General features: G+C 38.6%; 1 protein-coding gene across 1 annotated transcript in view; it reads left to right on the top strand.

Annotated features, from left to right (window-relative positions):
* The first annotated feature begins 260 nt into the window (after positions 1 to 260).
* Cps1 (carbamoyl-phosphate synthase 1) overlaps positions 261 to 17,617 on the top strand; it is a 111,594-nt gene continuing 94,237 nt past the window's right edge. The window contains exons 1-2 of the mRNA XM_051154156.1: positions 261 to 402; positions 15,087 to 15,196. Coding sequence (XP_051010113.1) covers positions 277 to 402; positions 15,087 to 15,196 — 236 coding nt within the window. The 5' untranslated portion in view covers positions 261 to 276. The remainder of the gene's footprint in view (positions 403 to 15,086; positions 15,197 to 17,617) is intronic.

The following is a 17,617-nucleotide window of genomic DNA, read 5'->3' as shown; positions in this document are numbered from 1 at the left end:
GGCATTTGTTGTGTTGCAATTTGTACGACTTGTCCATTGGAACATCTCAGGACATCAGCTTGGGAGGAGGGGCTAAGAAGGGGAGGGGCTAATAGGGGGAAGGGCTGCAGAGAGGACATTTAATGGTAGAATGAATGGGAAGTCAAAGATCGCTGTGCAGTCAGCCTTCAGCCTGTCTCCCACGCAGCTTTCTTCCACATTAATTACAAACCAACAGGATAACAAAAATCTCATGAGATATTTGTGATTTAATTTTAGTCACAAAACATCTTCAAAATGACGAGGATCTTGACAGCTTGCAAAGTGGTGAAGACACTGAAGAGTGGCTTTGGTTTTGCCAATGTGACTGCGAAGCGACAATGGGACTTTTCCAGACCTGGCATAAGGCTCCTTTCTGTGAAGGTAACACCCCTGTTTCTTGTTTCTGATGACAATGTACAGGACACAGGTTAGCAGTGAAGCCAAGGGTCACTGACAGAACATACACCACTTCACAGACTGTTCCAAAGTGTTGTTTACTAAAAATTGCTTTACCACAGAATCCACTAGTTTTCTCTGAGTAAAATGACAGTGATGTTTACCCAATATAAAGAATAACCCCAGTTCCTGTGAGCATATAAAATTTCAGTGTGCTACTAGGAAAAAAAAAAAAACACTTTAAAGAGTTATCATAGTCCAGTTTGTGCCTTGATTTTATTGCTAATAGTGTGAGTCAAAAGAATGGGGCAGGATCTATGTACATAAGGTATGCCCCACACATAGTATGCTAAGCCTTTGTTATATAATAGCCTCATTGAAAAAGATTTCTCTTTTGAAATAATAAGATTTTAAAAGCTTAGAAGGAAAACGTCTATGAATTTAAAAAAAATATTGGAAGTCATTGTACAGAAAGAAATGCACCATGTTCATGCTCTCTCTTAACCTTATCAGAGGAAAAATTTATGATCTTCATTTTTGCGGAATCAGATTTTGAGGCAAGCTGCAGCTGATAATCTGTCTGTCCAGGCATATCTATAGCTGAGAGGACAAGTCCAGAGTGGAACAGTAAATAGTTTCTCTTCTACCCCCACCTCTGGTTATGAAATCCCTGTAGGAGCCTCTACCCTTACATCATGGCAACTTGGCTAGTGAAGCTCTTCTTTACTGACTACAAAGCTTAAGGACTCACAGTAGCCTCAATATACTGCTTCTTTAGAGTAAAGAGCTATAAAAAAATAAAAGAAGCAGAAAAATCTCCTCATTAACTGTTTTGTATAAAGAGGTCAGCGCAGCATTGGGCATTCTGCTTGCACTGTGTAGGCACAGTGGGCTGATTAAAGAGTGTCCAGGTGCTTCTTAGATTCTCTTGCTTACGTTGTTTTGGTCAGGATCCCAGGGGCTTTGGGTTCTGGCACCTCCCTGTGGCGACAAGCAATTTCCATAGCTTCTTATAGTTTCCAAGGTTAGGAGATGGGAAGGAAAAGAAGGAAAATTAAAGAGAAGTGGGGAGATAAAAAGATAGATGGGAGAGAAGGAAGGAAAGAGAGAGAGAGAGAGCGAGAGAGAGAGAGAGCTCTATAGTTAAATCAATGCTATGTTAACAACTTGAGCCTGCCACACTGACAAATTTTTACAAAGCCTAAGAAATTAGCATTTTGGATTCATTTTGATTACAACATAGAAGCTAGCAAGGAGAGTGGATATTCTAAGCCATCAACAAAGACACAGTAACTATATCAAGGATGTATAGACTGGAAGTGATGATTTGGTTTTAGTTAAGTGTTTTCAGTGCCTCGAAGACAGCCACATGCCATCTTGAAGAGAAGAAACTGTAGTGACAACATTATTATCTATAGTTTAATTGCTTTGTCATATCTTAATATTGGGTCAACTGGAGCATTTTTTTTCTTCTCACAGAAGTGTACATCTAAGGATGAGCATGTCCCTGCTAAATTCCAGAAACAGCAATGACGTGATTAGTTAAAACAGTGGACACAACAATGATTAGTAATCAGTTCCCCAGACCCAGCAAGCACTCCATACAGCAAACCCCACATAACAACAGGAGCTAATTATGTAGACAGACCCCTGGGAAAGCAGTTCTAGTTCATGGACGTAGATCTGTTTCAAGGGTCTCCCATAGTTCATAACTAAGAATGATAAATTTTCAGGAGGAATAAGCCATCATTTCAAGGTGTACAAGCCATTACTCACATATAGTCATTACTGGTCAGAATTTTGGAGGAATGCCAGGCATGAAAAATGGAAGTTCTTAAGCTTCACAGTAGTGAATTAAAATCCCACAGAGTCCAAGGGGGACATGTGTTATTATTCACTTATTTTGAAATAGTCTTTTATGTATGTTTTTTGTCTTCTCTTAAAAACTTAATTCTCTAAGAAATACATCTCCAAATTAATTCTTTTAAGGTGGGCACAATACTTTAAAGCTAGTTAAAAATCATTAGAACATATTTACATAATTGTCACTGAAGGGCATGGGAGCAGTTTTTAAAGGTTAGTAACACTACAGCCAGTTACAGACCGTAAATGGATTGTGAAAGACACTCATATCTGAAAGCATTGCCTTGTAAGCCAGGTTGCTTTTCCAATGTCAGTGGAGGTCACTTTTTTTCCTCTCTGTGGTGAGAGAGGGAGGTGGGTAAGCAGTGACACACTGTGCTTTTCAGGGACACTTCCTTGCCTATTTGCTTGTGGCTAATATTTACAGAGAGTGTGTTGTCACTGGACACGATTTCATTTCAGTCACAGGGAAGAAGAAAGAACTTCAAGGTGTTCCTTGTTTTAAAAGAAGTCAGTATCAAGGGTATAAATGATCAACAACCATAACATATGAAAGTTTCAGAGACCATAATCTTTTTTTCTATTAGTATTGAAAATGCCCAGTGCGCATTATTATAGGCAGCCAGTTGTAACAGTATTGTGGAAGACACTGAGACTGGGAAATAAAATAAAATATGGATTCTAGCTCCAGTTATACATTTCGTGTACTTCTGACCTTGGCAATTCACACACTCTCTGAACTTAGATTTTGTCATGTGTAGCGCAGAGAGAGAATGCATAATCACCATACAACACTAAGCTTATAAGACACTTTAAAATGAAAGATAGATATCTAAAAAAATTATGCTCCATTATTCTTAGTAGAAAGACTTCATACAGGGTTAGATTGTGTCCTCATGTTTTCACAAGCTACAATGGCAAGATACCTGATTACACATTTATGATGATTATTTTACTTTTGCTTAAATATTAAACTTACCTCCAAGAAGATGTTTCTTTTTAACAAATATGACCCAAGGACAAAAGGAGAGTTATGTAGTTATTCATTATTGGACAGATCAGCACATTGTGGAAGAATATAAAAGAGGAACAGGCAAAATCAGGTGGTAATGAGTGTATGGTCTCTGACTTCAATAAGCTTGAAGGATTTCCCCCCCTGAAACAGGCTTTCTCTGTGTAGCCTTGGTTATCCCACACTTGCTTTCTAGACCAGGCTGGCCTCAAACTCACAGAGACCCGCCTGCCTCTGCCTCCCAAAGAGCTGGGATTAAAGGTGTGCACCACTATGCCTGACTGCTTGAAGATTTAAGAATTCCAAATTCACAAGTCTTAAAGATACCAAGACTGAATAGTTTTCCTTGTACTTACAAATCAGTTTGAAAATTGGAGGTGTTCAATTGAAAAGGCTGAGTCCCTTGTGAGTGGGAAAAGGTCCACTGTCCATCACTTCTAGCATGAATCCATCTACCCTTAGAAACAGGGACCTGTGTTCAATTAAGCCAGGCACCTAACATCCAAGCATCCTTTCTGGTGATCTGGATGTGACAGAGCCCTATGAAGAGTTCTGTTTTCTAAGCCCATCCTCATTTCTCCAGAGAAGCATCTTTAGCTCAGTCTGGAGGAGCTACTGCCTTTCCAGTAGGAATTCATAACCATTAAAGTCCTACAAACAGAAGCATTCGTTTTAGCTATAGTGTGGTTGCCTTAAGAATCATTCATGAAAAATAAAATTCATCAGTATATTGGAGTCTTTTTGTACAATATTTGGGGTTAGGATTGAGATAGGGGTAAGCTTCTCATACATATTCAAGGTTTGCTGTTTTATTAGACCTTTACTGCATACCTGTTAGGGAGGGATTTCATTCATGGTAATGCAAAATTTTCAATAAAAAGTTATGCCAGTTACTGTCTAATTACTTCAGAAGAGAGGTAACTTCATGTGTTTTTGATGCACAGTTTTTCTGCAGTTGGGAGGTAGCTTTTTTTTTTTTTTACAATCCTGTGTATGTTAGCCACACGTTGTTTTTCTATTCTCGGAGCACAGACCATTTTGCCTTCCACTGACAGTGCTTTGACCATTTAAGCATCTTTGCATACAACCTTTGGAAAAGGTACAAGAGAGTGTAGTGAGTGAGACTCTAGGAAGCAGAATTTCTGGAATCAGGGCCTTTCTGCTAGGATCATGGTGTGCTGCCCCCACTGCTGAGCCCTAGGTACCTCCTTCTCTTATCATAGTTCTGGTCTGGATCAGAAACTCTTAATTCTGGTTAAGAAGAGTCTGGGAATCTAGCCTGGTCTTGATCTATGTTTCCTTAGCTCCTCCTCAAGGCCTCCTTTGCCCATGCTCGAGAAGGCTTTTTAATGATTTATAGGTGAAATGAGGTTTAGCTGCTGTGGGAATGGGGATTGCTCCTTTGCCCTTTTGTCTCTATGAGAGTGTCTCTATATTTCTGCCTTGTGAACGCAGAGAGCTGCAGTAGGGCTGTCAGTGCCCCTTTTGCAATGAGATGAAGCTGGAACCCTCTGTCAGCCTCCAGGAGGAGACGGACAGATCCTGATGTGACTAGTATTTACCAATGTCTTTACAGTGACTCGATCTCAAAGAAGGCAACATGGGTGCCCCGTCTAACCTGCTGTGACTTTGCAGGACAGAAATCCCTAGCCTATACTTGCTCGTTTTCATGTGCACAGACAAGTTCATAACATGGACATACTTTTGAATATTCTTTCTTTACTGTTTTCAACTTATTAAGTAGCACCTGGGAAGTTCTTAAATTTCTTAAGGAAGTTGTTGGGTGGTGAAACTGTCATTAGTTTATCTATAGGGTTCGTACATGGGTACAGAATTTTACTATGTTTCACCTATGCCATAGAACTAAATACCAGGCCATACAATTTATAAACATATTTTGGATCCTCCCAAATTCAAAACTATTTGTCCTCCAGCATATGCTTAGCCAGAGTGTGTTAAAAACATATACTTATGAAGATTTGTAATGGAATCTTCATAAATATTATACTTTATTCATGAGAAATATAATTAGAAGAAGATTATTCATGAATCTGGCTCTTTTGTTCATCAATGCCCTGAACATGGGGCTGTTCTGAATTAACCCTGTGATTTTTTTTTAAATCTCCAACATTAGCTTATGTTTAACCCAAACAAGAGGACTTTGATGATGTAAGGCTTAATTGTCTGCTACAGTTACATTGTTTAGACATCCTGAAATGTTAAGCACTCATAAATACAAAGAAGGACATCGAATATTTTAAAGGTGGCAAATTATGCTATAACTATGAATTTAAATATCCATATTTTGAAAGCATAGCTCCCAAAATGAAAAGATAAGATTCATTTACCCAAAACGAAACTTCATGATTTTCAGTTTTTACTGTACTATTTACATAATAATTATCTGAAAAAAAATCTGGCTTGAGGCTTCCTACTTTCTATAGTTTCGTTCAGATATGTGTTTTTAGAGGCAGAATTCCGAACTAATAGCTATGAAACATCAGGTAAGCCAGAAATCAAATGTATTATATAGCTTGAGGCTGTGATGAAAATGAAGATAAACACGTAGGGCCTCTACTTTCTCTGATATGCAAATAGCCTACTTAGATAAATGGCTCAACAATATAGTCAGATTCCCAGAGTAAATCATTTTTATTTCTCCTACTGGCTTAAGGGGATTATTATCTTTACAATGCTTTATATCCACATCTTTTGTGAACTGTATTGCTCAGTTAGCTTAAAGCTTTACAGAGAAAACGTTTTATTTGCAAATACTAATATGTAGAGGCAAAAGCTTCATTTCTCCTCCCATTTCACAGATGTGTAAGTATCAGAACTAACAGGAACATTGTTGTTCACAGACTGAGCAGAGAATGTGGTTAGAACTTTAAGCAGACCCCAATGATCAGATTCTTCTTTTTTTATTAGTCCTTTTATTTTTATATTATAATATAATTACCCAACTCTCTCCTTCTCTTTGCTCCCCCGAGTAAGATTTTTAAGATTTTAGCTTATTCTCTCATATATTACATCCCAACTGCACTTTCCCCCGTCCTCCCCACACCACTCCTAGACCCTCCTCTGCTTCTTTTCAGAAACGGGCCATCCTCTCAGGGATATCAACCAAACACAGCATGCCAAGTTGCAATAGGACTAGGCATCTCCTCTTACATTAAGGCTGGATGGAAAAACCTGTAGGAAGAAAAGGGACCCCCAAAGCAGGCAATAGCATCCGAGACAGCCTTCGCTCTCACTGTTAGGAGTCCCACAGGAAGACCAAGGCACACAAACAAAACATACATGCGAAGGGTTTAGGTCAGACCCCTGCGGGCACCCTAATTGTTGGTGCAGTGTCTGTGAGCCCCTATGAGTCCAGGTTAGTGGATTCTGTGGGCCAGGTTCTCCCGGTGTCCTTGACCTCTCTGGCTCCTACAGTTCTTCCTTCTCCTCTTCCATAGGATCACTTGAGCTCCATCTAATGTCTGGCTGTGGGTGTCTGCAAGAGATAGACATTTTTAAGCTGACATTTGGTTATATCCTGGAGCTGCAGCTGTTGAAGGCATCACTAGACTCTGCCGAATCAGTTTCATCACTGAGATTGTATTGTTTATGTCAGAGCCCATATCTATCTGAGTTTTATCCCATTGAAGTTTCCTTTCTTTTATTTTGTTGCACTTTCAGAAGGGGCTTAGATCAAAGAGTCAATAAAGATACCTGCTCTACATGGTGTCACAAAGTACACAAATAGGATGTTTCAGGACAATGCTGGTTAGATATTTCTCTTCCCCTTCAATGAAATCATTGCTGTATGGCTTTAACAGTAAGTGCTGCTTTTCAGTTTTTCCTCATCTGATGTGCTCTCATATACAAAAATCCAAGGCTATTTTCGAATACAAGATTCACTCCACTTGTTTCCTGAGTCTTGAAATAAAGGATTCAAAACACCAACAAACACAAAATACCTGATTCAAAGTAATCAAATAATCCAAGTCAATAGAATGGGACTGGGATGCAGAACCTTGAATGAGCATCAATGGGTGATTATAAACAACATTATAATGAATGCAAAGAAAGTCCCAGCAGTAATAAACATGAGGCTGATATGAAATTTTATAGGCTAATTATAAATTCTGTTTCAATTTCGAATATACTTCCTAGGTCGAAACTCTCTAAGGTAGCTTAGTATAGCGCCAGGGACACCCTTGAAGAGCTTCTTGAAGGGGAATTTAGCTGTGTGACTTCCATTATTAGTTGTCATATTGTTCTTACTCTGGAAAATTATTTGAAGCATTGACTCTTTTAAATGTGATCTCAAACTGAGAGTCTTAAACAGGAAAGAACTCTGGCCACTTGTAGCGCTCTAAAGGCAATCAGTCACCTCACACAAAAAATGAAAATTAAACCTGTAAACGCAGCTTTAAAATTAATTTTAATTTTGATAGCAAATTAAAAGACTTAAAGAGAAGTGTGGTTTGGAAGTAAGGTAATAATATTTCCATAATTGTGTTTTAGAAAATGTCATAATGAAGTTAAAATATTTTATGATGTGGTAGAACCACAATCCTGAGATTCGAATAGGCAAACAAAAATTACACCAAAATTTTATTGGAGTTACCTGCTACAGATAAATCATTTATACAAACTTGTGTTTTTGCGAAACTTACTTCTAATTGGTGAAAGAATTTCAAATTTCACAATATTAAAGGACACATTATTAGGCTTAGTTGAGAATGTTTATCCTAAAGGTAATGTAAGAATAACATTACATAGATATTGAAATAATACAGTTTAATAGAGAGGGGTATTACATAAAGCAGAGGATTAAAATTTTAAATGTTGTGTGTAGAAAAACATCTATAACTTCCTGGACAGTCCTATAAAAGTTTGTAGTTAAAACTAGCGTTTAGCATTACTAGGCCATAGAGAATTCTGTATTTTTTCTTTAGCCTTTAAATTCACATCAAGTAACAACTGAATTATGAAAATTAACTCTGTGTGTATGCATATAAACTTTAAGGAGTGGCACACTCCACTTGTATTTAGTCATATAAACAAAACAGATGCCTGCATATTACCTCCACTATTATTATTATTATTATTATTGTTGTTGTTGTTGTCTTAGAAGATCAGATCTCTCTCTATAGTCCAGGCTGGTCTTGAACTCATCATCCTCTGGCATCTGCCTCTCAGAATCTATGATTTTATGTGTGCATCACCACATATGGCTGCATGCTGATTGTTCCCAACTGTGTGTCCACACTTAACTATAGGGCAACTTGGAAGTAATATGATCCTAGATGGGTCAATGATAAAATGCCTCTTGGGAGTTAGGATCGCTTGGGAAGCCACTGGGGTAATACGGGAAGGCTGCTATTGACTTGGAATTGCTTCAAGTTTCCAGTACTAGCATTGTCAGAGACATACTGGGAGACAGTTTAGACCAAACCGTAGTCAACTCAACTGGAAGTGGTGGACCTATCAGTTTCCCTCACTGAGCCTGCTCCTTGGTCCCCTGTCTGGCTCAGTCCTGAGATATAAAAGTCTTCAGGAAGGTTATGAGTTTCTGACAGCAAGATGTGATCTCCTTGCATGGTTTCTCACAGCAGGGCAACAAATCCTTACTGGAAGAAAGGAGGATTGGAAAAAAAATCTGATGTAGCTTGGTATCTGTGGGCCTAGCTGTCTTGAAAACTCAGTGTCTGGAGTCAGTGTGACTAGATCTCAAAACCTGCTGGATCTTATGAGATTATAGAATGAAATCAAAGACTGGACACTACACTCTGGCAGTTTATGATTCATAGGCAGGCAATTCTTAATTAATTCTGGTCTCCTGGGTTGGCTTATTCACAGGAATTTTGAACTAATGATTCTTATAAATAGATTAGACTTTATGATATAATTGCTCTTAATCGCTTCTTAAAAAACTTTGAAGCCCAAGTAAGACTGACTGGACTTAAAAAAAACAATAAAAAATCCCCACTGCTCCTCCAATTACCTGTGTGATGATCTCTGTTCCTATAAAGTTCTGTCAACTCAAGTGTAAAATGGAAATTTTAATGTTACTGATTACATTGTTTTTCTGTGTGGAAAAGATGAGGAAACCTAACAGTAGCTGTAGACACACTGCCTTGAACATTCATGTTAACCTCCACTATGTGACACACTGCCTTGCACACTCGTGTTAACCTCCACTATGTGACACACTGCCTTGCACACTCGTGTTAACCTCCACTATGTGACACACTGCCTTGCACACTCGTGTTAACTTCCACTATGCGACACACTGCCTTGCATACTCATGTTAACCTCCACTATGTGACACACTGCCTTGCACACTCGTGTTAACCTCCACTATGCGACACACTGCCTTGCACATTCGTGTTAACCTCCACCATGTGACACACTGCCTTGCACATTCGTGTTAACTACCACTATGCAGAGGCTGCCTTAGGAGGGGTCAGGGTGGAGCTCTGAGTGACACAAAATGCTCTCATACACTATTGTTCCAACAGGGCTTCATGATTCTGTGAATTTAAGTATCGTTTCCTGAACAGAAGACATTTCTTTTTCAACTCTAAATAGTCAATTTGTTCGTGCAACTGCATTTAGACTCCAGTTAACACAGGCAACTACATTCAGCAGGTTGATGTCATACTAGTTTCTCATTAAGGCAGTGTGAAAGGCACCTTTAAAAGACACGCCCAAGAAATGGTAATCCCTCACTTTCCCAACTGTTAAGAGGTACCTTACTAAATGGAATTACACTAGAGTTACAGTGTTGGGTTAGGCTTGAGTTTTTGTGTTTTCATGTATCTATATATACTATATACACGTAGACACATATACACACATGTATCCCTACACACTATATACACATAGGTACATACACACACACACACACGTGTAGGCTTTACTCTTTTACAAACCTACAGTCTGTTTCACATCCCGTACTTGGGACCAAAACGAAAACGTGTCTATAACCACTACAGAGTATACCCCATAGACCCCATAGACCCATACACATGAAGGCAATAGATGTTAATTCTGACTCATGTAATCACAGAAGGCACAGCCTGTATACTAGGAAAGATAGCCAGGATGTAAGTAGGAAACAAGCAAGGCATTTATCCATGAAGGACTGAAAGAATAGGAGCTGAGGTATTCCATAATGATCTAAGAAATGGAACTTACATGCTAACTGATTAATTTGAAGACTAGTGCCATTTGATCAATATTTAAGAAAGCCTTGACTGTACTGCATAGGGTAGGCAGAAGAAGTGAGATGGTAGAAGTAGATTGAGCAATGGGACAAAATAGAAAATGAAAGGCTTTTCTTTTGGGTAGCAGTGCAATTTTATGCAATATAGAGTTAAATAAAGAAGCAAGTGGGTGACTTTTGTTAGTTTTTGTTGTCATTGTTATTAATTTTAGATACTAGGTACTGCAATAGAGCTACTTTTAATTGGTGTGCTATGTAAGTAACTTTATTATTGCGCCGTAGGACCAGGTGGCTCCTCCTGAGATGTGATGAAAAGATGATGAAGTCAGAGACTGCAACTCTAAGACGTTTAATATCTTTGAGTTTGAAAGGCATTGGGTCTTTACCTTTGAAAGGATAGTTCAGTCAACAATTAGACAAAGGAAGTAAGAACATAAAATGCTAGCATAAGACAAGGTATCCCATGAAAAATTACAATATTTTCAGTAATAAAATAGATGAGCTGGGGGAACATTGGTAAATGAATCAGATGTCGCATTTTGGTCAAACCAAGCTTACTTCCTAGCAAGATAAGACAAGACAGCAAACAAATCATTACATGGGCTTTTAGAAAGCAAAGAAAATTATAACAAAACTACTGGCCAAGGACATGAAGTACTAAGAGGCAGGTTGTAGTTTTTAAAGACAGGGATCAAGGAAGACCTGCTACAGAAAGGTGACATTTGGACAAAGACTTGAAGAACTTTTCAAATTGGAGACTTGAAATCCCAAATTGGCTAAACATTTCCTTATTGAAAGTTTTATCCATTTTACTCTCAAGCATGTGGAAGAAAACATGAATTCTTTTATTAAAGAAAAATTCCCCATAGAAAAGGATGCTGTTTTATGTATCTTTGTATTTCCAGGCACTTCAGTCACACTCCCAGTCCTGTCTTTCTCAATAGTTTCTCTGTTTTACAATTCAGGAAGGTGTCTAGCTCTTTCACTATATGGAGAGTCTGGGGATACACACTATGGATCTCCAGAGCACAAGTACTTAGCATGTGGGAGAGGCTCAGTGATGTGTGTGACTAGACTGTCTTAATCCTCTTATCGGCATATGTATTTTTATTAAGCACAAAGGGACCGTGTCATTAAAAAGGTCCTTGATTTCTCCCAACCTTTCATGACATTCTACAAGTATACACACTTCCCTTAGTTAAGACTTTCTCCACATTTCCAGCTTTCAGGGGACTCCCGTGCTCTGTCAATAGGCATTTAAATTATAATGTAATAAATAGAAATCTAATTACTAGGCCATGCATCTGTTTGGCTGGATGGAGGCATCAAAAAAAAAATATCTTAATGATGGCAAAAGGTGAATTCTTATGGAGTCTCTGGAAGGAAACTGCATGCAGGGGGCTGTTAGCCAGGCGAGAGGCCTCTAAATAACAGCTCCTCACTCAGCGTTCCCCCATCAATTCATAGATAAGTCAATTGGCACTCACCATTTCAGTCATTGGAGGCTAGTATAGTTAAGAGGAGTATAAAGTGTACTACAGGCAATAAACAGAAGTCTTGTAACAATATAATGTGTAGTGGGAAAGAGAATTGGATGATCCATAAAACCTGCCAAAAAGAACAAAAAAATATAATTAAGGGAGCCAAAGACATATTGGACACATTCTCAGGGACTATTTCAGACAGCAGTAAATGCCTCTTCAAATTTATCTTAGAAAAAAGGAAATCAGAACAGGAAACCAGTTCTGTGAAAAAAAGCAAAAGCAAAAGCAAATAGAATTGTAGGAAAATGTAATAGGAGTTGGATTTGCTAATGTGGATTTTTGCCTTTTAAAAATGTTTAAGTGTCACCTAAGCCAAAGATCAGACAATAATCGGAAAGCCTTCATTAGGAAAGAGTAGCTCAGAGGATGGAAAGAAGAAAACCTCAACAAAGGTGACAGTTTACACAGACAAGCTCAGAATAAGGCTGATAAATTGGTATGGATAATACCTGAATTTGGAGTTCACAGCCAAGCTTACTTAACTACAATTATTTTAAGCTACATATTACTTACGAACACACTCCCTTTCTCCCATTTTGTGAAGGCATGTCAGTTACACCAGTTACACATGACTTCCTTGACAACAGAAAATAACATTTCTAGCGGAAAATGTTTTGTGACAGTGAATTTTCATTACTTGGCCCAAAGAGTTTCATCTAGCGAAACCTGTCCGTTATCTGGGGAGTTTTGCCGACAAACACACCCCTGTTGAGGCCCATCCCTGTGAGACGGCTTCTACCAATCTTTGGCAATACACTAAATGCTATCGCTCTTACTTCCTAAAATCATTACGCTCTGTCTTGAATTATAATTACACCAAAGTAACTGAGAAATCAAAACAAATTATAGAATAATGATACTGCGGTCTTAGATGTGACAGGCAAACCAGAATTTCCAGGTACAGAGTGCAATTCAGATGTGTACTGAGCTTAATCCATGACAGACCATCTCATCACCACTGATATCGGATGATGTCAATCATTGCCATTTCTCTGTGATAGGAAATTCCCAAACTCTGCTTAATGCAGTGTCTGGAAAGACAAAGTATAGCTAATTGAAGGCGCTATCAAGCTTGTGACCCCCACCCATCTCTTTCACAAACATTTCCACACACAAACATCTTTCCAATGAGAAGTAACATAGCTTGTCCCATCTTTCTCAGGAAAGCAAACTTGAAACCCAGTTGTATTTCTAATTTTAAACAAGATAAATAAATTACCCATTTAAAAGAATGTAATTTTTAATAGGAAACACTCAAATAGTTCTGTGTATAAGTATACTGTATATACACATTCATACATAATTGAGATTTAGGAACATAGTATTTGATGAAAGGTAATCAAAATACTATTTTACATGCAAGAACAATCATTCTAGTGGCAAGAGATTTGAGTATTTTGGATCTAAAGGAAGCATCATATTTCTTCAAACATTATTATTGAAAAACAACAGGCTTCTGGATTTTAACATTTGAAAAGCTGAGTGTGCCACCAAGCTAGAGGAATATAGAAACAAAGCCTTTTAATATCATTTATTAAATTGGAATTAAAATGGTGTATAATAATGTATGTGTGTATGTGAGTGTGTGTATGTATATATGTGTGTATATGTGTGTATGTATGTGTGTGTATGTGTGTGAGTGTGTGTATGTATGTATGTGTGTGTATGTATATATGTATGCATGTGAGTGTGTGTATGTATGAATGTATGTGCGTGTGCGTGTGTGTGTGTAATGAGACAGCGAGGGACAGAGGGATTAGGCACCATGGCCCCAGCCCTAAAGTTGAGAAGGGACAGAAAGTAGAGAATTGGTGCATTTCCCCCTCTAAAGACTTAACTTTACAGAAAGGCTAGTATTTCTTCAACAAGCTCAGTCATGGCCAAACTGGTTTCATGTATCATCATGTCTACTTCTCTGACTTATAATTATTTAAGGCAGATTTCAGCTATATTAATTTATGACTCAGTATCTCAGTATGTAGTTGTTAAGATACAGAACCTTAAAAATTAACCTAATGTAATCATTACTTTTAACAGATTATATCTAGTATCATCAAGTACCAATTTGTCATTCTGAGTTCCTTAGTCTTATGGAGTTTTTTGTTTTTGTTTTTTTAATGACCACATAATACAATGAACTACAGTGTCTCCTAGATTCTGCCCCCTGAGCTATGGTTTAATGCATTTCTCTCTCTCTCTCTCTTGACCCGTATGGAAATTGAGATTTAAATTGTTTCAACAATAGAATTATAGCATTTATGAGGAGTGGATGATGTTTGCTTGCTTCTTAGATATGCTTGTTCCTTCTTTTAGCCAAGAATTTTATAGAAGCTAGTTCAAAGATTAAGACAGCAAAGTAATAGAATTCAGGGTCGCCATAGCCACAAGCAAGAATCAGACATGGATATAATTAACTTCAATAAAAAGCAAAATAAAATAGTGCTTTTAGAGGGTTCCACAGTGCTTGCTGTTGTATTAGTATTAGCAGCCCCAGCTTCTCCACGACCATGACATGGTATGGAGAGGGCAGCCCTGGGGACAACTCCATCAGCCTCCAGAACTCTGTGGAACCACAATTTAATAGGCAATCTTGAGGATCCCTTCTAGCGCTAACCCTCTGAGTGCACACGAGCTGTGCAGTATAATTCATGATGCCTTTGTGAGCTCACGAACATTCCTTAAAGGTATACTTGAGCAAAGCTAGAGAATATTGAGGAGGGAAAACTCCCCACGGTAGCTTTTCAGCTAACTCAAAGTACTTCTGGCTTGTCAACAACTCTCCGAGTAGACATAGACTAGGCAATGTGTTGACAAGCTTCAGTTCCTCTCCCAAGCAAATCAACCCAAAAATACCAAACAACTGGAGAAAAACTGCAGGTCACTCAGAACAACTCCATGCCTGGGTGGGATGGTCTCAGGAAATCTGCTGTACATTTATTTCTGCTTGAATATTTTATCTTCAGATTTTTTTTTCTCTGTGTGTCTGGTGTTTTGTGGTTTGCTCCTAAGACTCATGCAACTACTTCTTTAGGCACGGACAGCACACATTGTCCTGGAAGATGGAACTAAGATGAAAGGCTACTCCTTTGGCCACCCGTCCTCGGTTGCTGGCGAAGTGGTTTTTAATACTGGCTTAGGAGGGTGAGTACGCTTTTGTCAAGATGCTTTCCCCCCAACCCCCTTTGTGTAGAACAATACCTGGGTAATGTAACTCATGGCAAAAGGCTGAAATCACCACATCACTGGATCTCATATTGTAGTTACATGGGGGGCTTTGTGCATGGCCTTCTGCAGCCATCTTGGACAGTTGGGTCTAGATATATACTTTCTGTCTCTGCCAGAGAAATAAAATGTGGAAGCTTATGTGGACCCTTAAAACAAAGGAAAGCCAATCCTAGAAATGTATGTTGTGGAAACATCAATTGGGGGTGGGGAAATGTTGATCTGGTGAAGACGAAACTTGGAGCAGAGGAAAGGCGAAGCATCACAATACAGAACCATAAAGTCAGTGAAGTTCAGCCCCAACCCTGCACACTTAATAAGAAACACTTGAGCACTTTGTATAATTATGCTCTGTATGAAAGAGATGAACTAATAATATAAACTTAAGACAAGCAAGTAGCTAAAAGGCACACAATCTATTATTCCCTTAAAGATGTATGCTTATTATTTCATCGTGTGTGTGTGTGTGTGTGTGTGTGTGTGTGTGTGTGTGTGTGTGTGTGTGCATGAAAGTGTACATGGTAAAAAGAGGCAATGGATCTTTCTGGAGATGGAGCTCCAGGCAATTTTGAGTCACTTCACATGGGTGCTGGGAACTTAGGTTTTCTAAGTGGAAAACTTAGGTTTTTCTACCAGAGCTATAAGAAGAGCTCCTAACCTAGAGCCATTATTTGAGCCTCATACCTGATACTCTTAATAGTTATCAATTTTGACACAATTTAGCATGTAAGATTTTCTAACTACTGGGTGACAATGAATATGAGAATTGTTGTATAATCCAGATGGTTGCTCTTACCTAGACAACAAACATTTGTCCATCTGGGGACCAGGAGGCTGGATTTCTGGTCTCAGAAGATAATAGAGATAAAAGAATAGGATATTGAGACATTACCTAAACTTTGGGAGTTTCAGTTGTCCTATCTAAAAAGTAAGAGGGCTAGATTACATAGTAATCGATGGTGGAGGCTTAAAACACATGCATTTTAGGAAAAATATGACTTGATTATTTTAAGAGGTTTCCTTTAGAGACTCAGGCAGCTAACCTTCTGGGAAGTGTTTGATGACCACTTCAGGGAAGTTCACATTAGCCTTGAAAGGAGGAAGGAGCACTGGGTTAACTGATACGGAGTGTATTGATAGATCGAGCCTGTCCTTACGTTATTGATGCACATCCTCCCTGGATCCTCACCTCTCTGTGTAACATGAAGAATATTAGGTGGTTTTTAAATCAGCCCCAGTGGTGAGAACATTAAATTACAGTGTATAAAACCTGTTTGCAAAGTTTTGCTTCGCCAGGCAATTACTTAAGCTTTTCGACAGCACTAATTACTAGCTGTGTTAATATACCTGCCAACAAACAACTGTTTAATATAGATCAGAATGATGGAGGGCACTAGAGTTTTCTTCTCAGTGATAGATTATGGGTAATAAATCTTGTCACATCACAAAAGTCAAACAGGACCTGATGGATTAATTTGTTTCTAACACTGCAGCTCACACCACATTTATGAAATCCCTGGAGAGTACCATAAGCCCATGTTTAAGGGGAAGGCCAGGTTCTTTAAAGAAAGAAAGAAACCAAGGGAGATAAAAGTAATTTAGAACCTCTTTTGATGTGGAAAGGCATTCGTGCTTTGGGGTAGTCCGCAGACCTTATGTTTTATTGAGATATGTAGGTTTCACCCGTTGTCTGGCTCACTCAGTAAAGTGGTTGATAGTTAATTTTTTTTCTGTCTGCAAGAAAACACATTTGTATTGTGTGGAAGCATTGGTTAAAAAACTATCAGTTGCTGACAGGTGAGAGGCATCTGAGAAATAAGCTGATGGAGACTGTGAGCACTTGCACGCCCTGGGGATGGTGGAACCGGAAGACAAAGTGTTCTGTTGACAAAGTTAGTTCTGGTAGGACTTAGTTTGGATGGGGTTGAGGAATTTATGTTGACTACTCTCTGAGCTGTATTGGATTGGTTTCAAGGTTGTCGATTCTGTCCGGCTCAGCACCTAAATTCACTTTCAGTAGTAATCCAGAAGAAAGATTTGGTTTAATTCTGTCTGCAGGAAGACAGAATGCAAGGGGGCAGAAAAAGAGAAATCAGTTATAGTGTCTTCAAGTGCATGGAGTTAAGTGTTGCTAGTTCCTAGTGTTTATAGGGAAATGTTCCCATCCCCACAGAATGTTTTACACACACACACACACACACACACACACACACACACACACACACACGTGTATATGCACACACACATGCACAAATGCATATGCACACATGCACGCACACACACCTCTCCAACTTTAAAATTCTGCATTCCTTTCCAATTCCATTTCTAGCACTTTAAAAT

This window comes from Acomys russatus, chromosome 12 (genome assembly GCF_903995435.1).
Source record: "Acomys russatus chromosome 12, mAcoRus1.1, whole genome shotgun sequence".
NCBI lineage: Eukaryota > Metazoa > Chordata > Mammalia > Rodentia > Muridae > Acomys > Acomys russatus.
Note: the sequence above shows the minus strand (reverse complement) of the source record. Positions and strands in the feature narration are given on the sequence as shown.